The sequence below is a fragment of the Penaeus vannamei genome, chromosome 32, assembly GCF_042767895.1.
Source record: "Penaeus vannamei isolate JL-2024 chromosome 32, ASM4276789v1, whole genome shotgun sequence".
Lineage (NCBI taxonomy): Eukaryota > Metazoa > Arthropoda > Malacostraca > Decapoda > Penaeidae > Penaeus > Penaeus vannamei.
The window spans coordinates 12,323,762-12,334,310 of record NC_091580.1 but is presented as its reverse complement, the minus strand read 5'-3'; the positions used below and the strand labels follow the sequence as shown (position 1 = coordinate 12,334,310).

Genomic DNA, 10,549 nt, shown 5'->3' with positions numbered 1-10,549 from the left:
TGTCTGTATTCTACCAATATAAAAATCTCACTTTAAGAAGAGGATAAGTAAAGCTTCACACATACAAACACACATACATATTATGCACATTTTGTGTGTGTATATATATATATGAATTTATATACATATGTATAAATATGTACATATATGTATATACATGTATGTGTATATATATATGTATACTTATATATGTTTATGTATATAAACATGTATATATATGCATTTATATAAAATTCATATATATATGCCATATATTCCATATAGATCATATATATATATATATATATATATATATATATATATATATATATATATATATATATATATATATATACATATACATACATATATATATATATATATATATATATACATATATATATATATATATATATATATATATATATATACATATATATATATATATTTATATATATATATATATATTTATTCATACATATACACATATATGCATATATATACATATATATATATATATATATATATATAAAATCTATACATAGATGCTATGTATATCATATATATACATATATACATATATATATAAATATAAATATTATATATATATATATATATATATATATACATATATATACATATATATATATATATATATACATTATGTATATACATATATACATATATATACATATATACATTATATATATATATATATATATATATATATATATATATATATATATTTATATATACATTATATGTATATACATAAATATATATATACATAAATATATATATAACATTATATATTCACACAATATATATATATATATATATATATATATATATATATATATATATATATAGATATAGATATGTATATATTCATATATACACATATATAATATATATAATATATATAGATACGAATATACATGTATCTGTAAATATAAATTTATATACTGAAATATGAAATAGTCAAACTACTCAGAACATGTAGAAACAAAAGAAAAAATTCCAAACATATTAAACATTAACATATGTGTATGTGTATATGCACACATGCATGTTAAATGTTTATCATTATTCTTTGGGAAACAACAAATGATGAACTACTGGTCCACAATAATGGCTAACAGACAACTAAAATTTTAAAGTGTCATTCACAGTCAACCCAAAATCATAGGTCAATATCATATGTGTCCAGACATTAGTGTTATATGGTTCATTTTGCAATTTACTTGTTTGAATAACAAATCTTTCCCAACTACCAATTTCAAGAGTTAAGTCTCCTTCACATTTTTTGTTGTTTGTTAGTAAGTACAACAATTTTAAAAGATATGTAACACTATGGCCAGTGTAAAAAGATGCTACTTTGCAGCTGATAAGGATTTACTATCTTAAATACACAACAAACTATTGCTGCTTCTCTTTAAACACTTATCTTCCTATTACACAGATTTCCAGTGATATGCACAATGTTAAAGTGGACAAGTACACTCTAGGTGGACAATCCAGAGGAAGTGAGACATATCCATAATCATTCTACCAGACAATCTTTTCTCATTGAACAATTAAGCTACAATACAGTTCCCTTCTTTTGACAGAACACCTGAAGCACTCCCCTCCCTCACCAGACTTCTAAATTCAATGGTCAAGGAAGGAGTGATTGTAATCTGAAACTTTCAGACTGGGAAATGGTATCAAAGTCTTCCATGCTATACACAAGTTACACATATGTAAGAGAGTACTTGTATACATTATTTTATATCACATACAAATTTACATTTATCAGTGTATACCTGCATTCACTCATTCATTCTTGAAGACATGCACACAATGCAAAGGCATTTATGCACATATGTGTATAGATATATGTAGTTAAGAGGGAGTCTAGCATAGAATGATATGAATATGCATACAAAGATACAGTATTGTAGAGAAGAGCAGAAATGGTATCTGTGTGTGTTCATGGCCATGTAAAAACTACATAAAAATCTTTTACTTGCACTTTCTACAGGTACAAAGATGACAATTAAAAAAATCAACCCTATAAATAACTGCCAGATTGACGTCAACAAATGAGCAACATAAATTACTTCAAAGTAATGTTTTTTTGGTGTTATACATACCTCATTATAACAGAGTGCACAGTTGCTGAGCCTATGAGCTACTACCTATGTATGGAGAGAAATGTGCATTCTATACTCATTCACACATGCCGCTTTTGTGTCACACATGACTCTCACACAGACATGCAAATATAGACCGTATCTCTTCTCACAGTATTCTATTGGGCGTAGCATACGATGGATGTCTATCTTTAAGGAATTGAACACAGTTAATCACAAGGTCTAATAATCTTCTCCTCTGTGGCATTGCATCTTAGCACTTGAGGTCATCATGAGCACCCAAGTTGGCAAGAGTCTTCTTGATGCGCAATGCAGTCAGTCGTGCTGCTGCATTGTGATACCAACATTCTTTCATAAGCTTGCTCATCACTCGCAGATCCTGTAATGTCAAGGATTTTATAAGACCAGGACATCTTCACATATTCTAGCTGGTAGATAAAGGAAAAGAAGGCAAATATGCAACAGTATATTATAGATGGTCATTTGTGTGTGGGTGTGTGTGTATATCTGTATTTGTAAGTGTGTATTTGTGTGCATGTTTTTGTTTGTGCGTGAATTTGTGGGTGCATGTATTTGTATGTGTGAGTGTGAGTGCGAGTGTGAACGTGAGTGTGAATGGGAGTGTTTGTATATGTGAATATACAAAACATTTAACACAATAAGCTTTCAAATTATCAACACAATCATAATGGGACTCTACTAGCCCTACTAAGCTAATGGGCATTGCACACACCCAATTGCACAAGTATAAAAAAAAAAGTTTGCAAGCCCTTTATCTCTCATGCTCTCAATGCTTTTTGGCTATGACACACACTTTTTTTTCTTCTATTTATGAGGCTAAAAACTGTAAGATAACTTTTGACAGGCTGCCTCTCCTTAATGATCACTAACTTGGCCAAGCAAGTATATAACAATTTACCAAACACAGGTAAGGAAGTATCCATGCACAACCCATGGACACTTTACACCTGTCATTTGGGCCTAGTTTTCAACAACAGGATTAGACATTATCCAGAATAAATGTGTTAAATGTTTCAGTGAGGAGGGAGTAAAAAACATGTGAGAATGTAAAATCTTACTAAATGTGCAATGAATGAATCATCTTACCTCACAGGACTGCCACTTATTTGGTATGACTGGTCGTTGCTTGTATATACAAACCACTTTTCGCATCTCATCAATGGTTGGGTCATTAGGAACCATGTCATAATATGGTAACTGGTATTCCTCACATCCACCCCCTGTTAGAAAAAAAAATAATAATAATAAAATATTTATATTAAAAGATTAAAAATAAAAAATAAAGATAAAAATACACATCCTCACAGCCAATCTCTCTTTAAGAAAAAAAAATTATAATAGTAAGAAAACAAACAAACAAAAAATAATATAAACCTTAATCTCATTTTTATACCCCCCCTCTCTCTCTCTCTCGAACAAAAAACAGACAGATATTAAATTTTCATCTTAAACAAACTGAAATAGAAATTAAATTTTACCTGTGTTACATCTCCTAGCAATCTCCCAATAGACAAGACCAAGTGCATAAACATCTGCACGTTTGAAGGAATCAAAATGATTCATGTTCATTGACTCGTCCAGACACTGTAAAAGAAAACAGAGCACTTTTGAGAATTACATCACAACGTATTAAGAAAATTTTAAAAACCTTTTTTTGAGAACTTAAGAATTGCCACGACTTTTACACTTAAAAATACATACAGCCTAAAATACAGATTTTCTAACCTGCAAGGAAAATGGCTCAAACAGTAAACGACCAAAAAGTGGTATTAATACAAAGATGACATAGTAAACAGAACTACTTTTTCAATAGCTGTCATGGCTTCATTATTTCTTGGAACTCGTACAGGAACCATATTCTTGGCAAATGATATCAGTAGTAGACTTTTTATTATAGATATACCATCAGTACTTGCTAACTCTACCTTCATATAAAATGCATAATTACCAGAAAACTTATAACCACCCACCTCTGGAGCAAGATATCGTTTTGTTCCCACCCTGTTGTTGGGGACAATATCAACACTGTCTGTGGCTGAGTCATATCTGACTGCTAAGCCAAGATCAGCAATGGCACAGTTTCCATTGGACTTGACCAGAATATTTTTACTCTTTAAATCTCTGTGAGCAATGGCTGGCTTTCCTGCATGAAAAAAATAAGAGTTATTATGCCTTATTTTTGACGATAGACAAAATTACTGAATAATGTCAAAATGAGCTACAACATTCTACAATATTCTTGTTCTACCATTAACCTCTACAATCTGGATGACGTCATGGAAAAATCTTGGTCGAGGGCTAGGTCACATGAACATGCCTGGCATCAGACAAAATGGCTATGAGCTGGGTTATGTGAACTTGTCATCATGAGCAAAGGCCAGGGTGACAGAAAAGACTTGCCATGAGTACACAAACCTCTTGGTGTTTAGAATGGGGCTTTTGCATTATTCCCATTGAAAAACCAATGTGGAATGTAAGGTGCATAAGCTGTGATTGGAAGAGCGTCAGCTCCAAGGAGGATGCAATTTCCATATTGCACTTTGTATTCCTGGCCTTTTTTTTTTTTTTTTTTCTTTTTTTTTTCTTTTTCTTTTTTTTTTCTTTCTTTCTTTCTTTCTTTCTTTCTTTTATTGAGTTATTTACTCCACAATTAAGTGATATGGAGTTTGTGCAAGGAAAATAAACTATTACCATCTAGATAAAGCAAATCAAAAGGTGAATATGGCCATTGGAAAATGGAAAAAAGGGAGGCACAGAGTATTGTACGCCTGGGATATTGGCCCCTTACATAACCCACTGCCATCATTTTCGGGACTGTGATTTCCATGACGCAACTGGATCTGACGGATTAACTCTCACAAAGAAATCAGAAATTAATTCAACATAGGTGATGTTAGATACTTGGGAGCCTAGGGGTTACATCCCTTCAGGGGTCCCTACATTAGGTTCTATGAAAAAATATGTCAAAATAAGAACATCCATTTGATTATCTGAATCTAAACAAATATTTTTTTTGCCTATGAAGAAAAATTTCAAGTTCCTGTTAATCAATGTCATTATATTCTACACTGACTAGAAAGTATATCACTTCTGTGAGAAGATTACATTATACAGGAGAAGAGACAAGGTTTCTGTGTGCAAAAAACATTTTTCTGCTTTGTAGGAATTCAAAATAGCAATAACTGAGTGGATTTGAACTGCCTGTTATGTAAAGAAATCTATAAATACTGAAACCTTTACAATGGAATTTTACAGGAGCATACCAACATCGAAAAGAAAAAAAATCAGGTGAAATTTTAAATTATATTGAAATAATTTTTTGGATAGTTTTAACCTATTTTTTGCATCAAAACTGATAACTACACAGGACTGGGTATGAGAAAATGGATACCCACTAGCAGCAGAAAGCCTTAAATAAAGGCACTTGGTCACACAGATGTAATATAGTCCTACCTTTATTTCCCATGATATCCATGTGGAGATGTGCCAAGCCTGTTGCAATGGATAAAGCCATTCGTATCATTCCAGATGTCTCAACAGTATAGCGCATCAAGTAGTCAAACAGCGAACCCTTCTCATGATAGTCTGTCACAAGCCAAAGCTGTGTCCATGTTCCATTATCTGTTAAAAGATTTATTACTTTATCATTGTCTGGAATACTTTCCTCGTACTGGCATTCCTATGTCCACTTTTCCTAACGAAAATGTAATATCTTGAAATTCTAGAAAAATAAAAATGTACACTATACCTAAATTCTATCAATTCCCAATTCTGCAACACTAAGCATTTCAAGTAAAATAAGGTGAATCACTAAAGGAAGAGTATATAAAGCTGAAAAAAAAAGAATCAGCACTTAACACAGCACACCCATTCATCATACCTTTATTATCTGCTGCAATGAAGCCAAGGATGTTATCATGACGCAGCATCACTGTTTGGTAGATCTCCACTTCACGGAACCAAGAACGCTCATCTCTGAGTGAGATTAAAAAACATATCTTTATGCAGTTCACTTTCTCCTAATCTTTACCTCTAACCATTTATAATGTATAAATTACAGGAGTGATTTTAGTATAAGGATTAACTTGAAGGTAAAGCACACACAAAGAATTTTATACAAGCCATTCTGTTGTCTTAACCATAATTAAATAAATATACATAACTATATACATAAGATCTAGCTTCTTTCAAGTCACCAATGCAGACTTACCTCGAAGAAAATATTTTTACAGCTACATATTCTCCTCGCCATCTTCCACGCCACACTTCTCCAAAACGGCCTTTGCCAATGATATCAATTAACTGTATCTGACGTGCAATACTTCGCTGCACTAACAAAGGCAAACCTGTGCACAGGGAGAGAAACTGCCATTAAATGCAAAAATCCTTTACAGTGCAAGATTTTCCACATTCTTCTAACTTTAATGATTAATTCTATACTGAAACACTGGCACAATAAATAAATAAAAATCAAAAAGAGAAAAAAAAAGTACAGAAAAAATTGAGATACATCCTCAACACAGCAAGAAAATACAGAAGAATAAACAAAAAAGACTTCAACATCCAAATGAAAATTCTTAGTGCAAAGTAAAAATTAGCATTACAAAGCAATCAAAAAAATACTCTTCTATTTATATACTTTTGTTGTAAAATATTGACAATAACTCCTCCAAGTTGGAGAAATGAAAATCTTACCAGAGCCTGACCCACTTGAGGTTAAATCCATGAACTCTCGTATAGGTGTATGCGAGCCCATGAGTGGAACTTCCGATCGATCTAAAATTGACTCTACGTCTGGGAAACCATGTCTGATTCTTTCTGTGCGTTCCTGTTGGTAAGGAGGTTCCTGATTCAATATCAATTTCCTTTTTCTTTGTATAATCTAAATACCACTAATATAAATAAATTAAAGTATCTCTAAATCTTTGAAGAATTGACCCCTTGAAGGTTAGCATGTACAAAACTACATATCTGTTAATAATCTTTGTTGTACAGCTCCATTTTCAACTTATGTGTTGTATAATAATTAACCACAGTAACTCCCCTGTACTTTCTTCTATTTACTAATAACTGTGACACTATGGATGAGTTACTTGAACCTGACCATCAGGGGGTCAAAGAACAACCAATAACCAGAAATTAAATAAATAATACCTGTCATACTTAATAAACCTAACTACACATAAATCACAATAGATGTAATAATCAACAAGGGTGATTAATCATTAAGAAATTATAAAAGATCGGTGTCATTTTTTTTTTCCACAACAGTTTGGACCTATACATACATACTTAAACAAACATTCATATGCATAAGTGCACACAAACACATACACACTTGCTCACATGGTTTGTATGATGGGAAACTTGGGAATTTCCAACAACAGCAACCCCATCAACTTAGTACATATGAACATTGCTGATCTTACCTTGCGGTGATGCCAATAGCATAAAAGAGCCACCAGGACGGCTGTCAGTAAGACGCACAATGCCACGGCAATTGCTAATGCTGGATTCCATGTCTGCCAACTTGATGTTCGGTCTGTACATTCCACATATATTAATAAATATTACTATATGTAAACAAATTAACAAACTAGAGTTTATGTAAATCTTTACTTTACATTACATATATTAAAAAAAACTATAATCAAATATATAATCACAAGATAAAACAGAAAACTGTTAGTGAAACAAAAGGAGAGACAACAGAGACTGAGAGTAGAGTGTGAGAAAAAAACATGGAAAATGCAAACAATTATCTTTAAATCATATTAGAAGAAATCATAAGCAAAATTTCCTTTATATGAAAAACAGACAAGGACAAATTAACCTGATGAAAGAAAACTTGTGTTATGTTACCTGACTTTTCTCTTTTTTTTCTTTTTCTCTTTTTTGTTTCTTAGGAGAGACAAAAACAAATTGCATGAGCATAGTTGTTTGACAAATACAGAAGGCAAACTAGCAATCCTACAAAGCTTCTTCAAGAATCCTACTGCATAGCAACACATGTTACTGTCTCTCAGTGGCTTACTTATCAAATGATGAAGAATTAAGAGAGAAAGAGATTAGGGGGAAAGAATCCGAGACATTTGAGACAAATAAAAAGATTGTTCTAGTAGTAATCATATCACCTGTAAAGTATGAAACACAAGCACAGAGATGTATGATCTATCATTTATCTAATGCCATAATGACTACCATATATGTTGGACTAGGAGAGTCAGTTGCAATTTTCTTTTTGATATAAACCCTACAAGTACTTGGTTATTTAACATTTTACTTGTTGGAACATGAAATCATCAGCCTCAGTACATCACACCAGGAGTTCTAGTAACAAATCTCATCACATCATGAATTCAAGGTTGTTGCTGATGAAAATAAAATCTTGAGGTAAAGAAAACCAATTAAAGAAACAATTCCTTTAGGGATATAAAATCATCTCCAGCACCAACAATACTATTACTAAACTCCTGTTTACACAAAATTGAATACAACACTGATAAAATTTTCAATATACTTCTTTCTTAACCTTCTGCTCATTTGTGGGGAAAAAACTGTAAAGAACTTATCAGGATGACAAATATTGACTGCATGTTTTGGTTTAGTTCTAGGGAAGACAAACAATAACATACTAAAACAAGACAAATTAGACTTAAGATAATGCAAATAATTAAGCTTGGGACTAAAAGAAACAATATCCTTCATTAATCTGTCATTTTACTAAAAACATCCCAATCAATTCAGCTTGTAACAAAGAGGGGAAGGCACAGTAGATAAAGGAATAAAATTTGCTAAAGGAGGCACAGAAGAAAAATAAGATCAACTCTTCAGCACTGCATATGCACAGGATAAGAAATAAGCATTCCATTGGTCTACATTAGTGCATAATTATTTCAGCTCAAATAAATATACCTAAGATATATTCATATTATGGATCCAAGGGATCTAAACCACAGAGTTGGCCACAGTAAAGGCTATGTTTGCTCAGTCCTCTTTTAGTGATTTCAATTGTTTGCTGCACATCCCTCTTTCTAGACCTTTATTTACAAGTCTAATGAAATAATAGTTCCCAGCAAATTTTGGAAAGCTATGAAAACAAATATGCCAGTTGCCTGTCTTCCTGGCCTTCCATTATTTCAGCTAGCTAGTGACAATGAGATAAAATGTACTGTCTAATGCCAACAAAAAAATGAAAAAAAAAATGATGTTAAAAGTCCTAACAGCATTAATAATAATAATAATAATAATAATAATAATAATAATAATAATAATAATAATAATAATAATAATAATAATAATAATAATAATAATAACAAGGATAAGGATAATTTAAAAATGCAAATAACTAAAAGGCACTTTAAATAAATTTCTATATGTCTACATGAAATTATTTTTTGCAAAGATACCAGAGACAATGAACTAAATAGTATTTATCTAATGTTAAAAAATAGACAATAACTAGGTAATCATATGTATCCAATTACTATTGTACATATGAATATGCACTATAGTGTAAGTAAATAAGAATGGGATATACATATATAATTTTGAGACAGATCTTAATTGCTTAATATCAAAAACATAGTTAAATTCAATGCTCTACGTAAAAGATGACTTGGGTGAAAAAAAATCTCATTTATTATATATAATTTTAACACCTTTGAAGACAACACATTTTTTATGATCCATTCGACATAAAGCCAACACTCTTTGGTACAAGCTGTAGATCATACCTATAGTGTCAAAGTTGTACATATCTTAAGACATGGAATTCATCCATTCATAATACAAAATGATGTAAAATTGCCTTCATGAAGTCAACACTGTCACCCTGAACTGCAAAGCCATACTTTCTGCAGACAGCTGTGCAATAGTTTGTGTAAAAAAGTTAGCTATGTGCAAACCATAAATGTTAAATATCTCTGAAAAGCCAAGGCAGTCACTGGGATTTCTATAGAACTCAAATGGATTCATCATTTGTCAAAACAAACCAAAGAAAGAAATTGAAACAGCCTTAGAGAACCAAATCTCTGCTTCTCTGACTTAGAATAACATATAAAAAAAACAATCACACGCCCGAAAAAAGAAAACCACAACACTACCACTGACAAGGAGTAACAAACAAAAATGTATTTCCAATGCAGTAAATAGGTCAAAATTACAGCCATTGTTCCTCTAGGAGATAAAAGCATACAAGCTGGTACTGTATAACTATTACTAAATATACATGACAATAAAAGAGAGAAATAATGACAATGACCATAACAAAGAAAGAAGGGAATCATCAATAATCAAATTGAAGCATACATAATATTAAAACCTCCAAAATTCAGCAGATGACTGCAACATGATGCATCCTTGGATAAAAGCATAATTTTATTTTTTTATATTCATCACAAGCAGACAATAAC

The 10,549-nt window shown here is 31.3% G+C and overlaps 1 protein-coding gene across 3 annotated transcripts in view; it reads right to left on the bottom strand.

The window, feature by feature from the left end:
• Positions 1 to 1,356: 1,356 nt before the first annotated feature.
• LOC113807067 (TGF-beta receptor type-1-like) overlaps positions 1,357 to 10,549 on the bottom strand; it is a 65,231-nt gene continuing 56,038 nt past the window's right edge. For all 3 annotated transcript variants that reach the window (XM_070144736.1, XM_070144738.1, XM_070144737.1), the window contains exons 5-13: positions 7,565 to 7,677; positions 6,831 to 6,963; positions 6,346 to 6,481; positions 6,016 to 6,110; positions 5,589 to 5,756; positions 4,106 to 4,278; positions 3,614 to 3,719; positions 3,222 to 3,355; positions 1,357 to 2,493 (exon numbers count right to left, since the gene is read on the bottom strand). In XM_070144736.1, the coding sequence (XP_070000837.1) occupies positions 2,368 to 2,493; positions 3,222 to 3,355; positions 3,614 to 3,719; positions 4,106 to 4,278; positions 5,589 to 5,756; positions 6,016 to 6,110; positions 6,346 to 6,481; positions 6,831 to 6,963; positions 7,565 to 7,677 (1,184 nt within the window). In that variant the 3' untranslated portion in view covers positions 1,357 to 2,367. The remainder of the gene's footprint in view (positions 2,494 to 3,221; positions 3,356 to 3,613; positions 3,720 to 4,105; positions 4,279 to 5,588; positions 5,757 to 6,015; positions 6,111 to 6,345; positions 6,482 to 6,830; positions 6,964 to 7,564; positions 7,678 to 10,549) is intronic.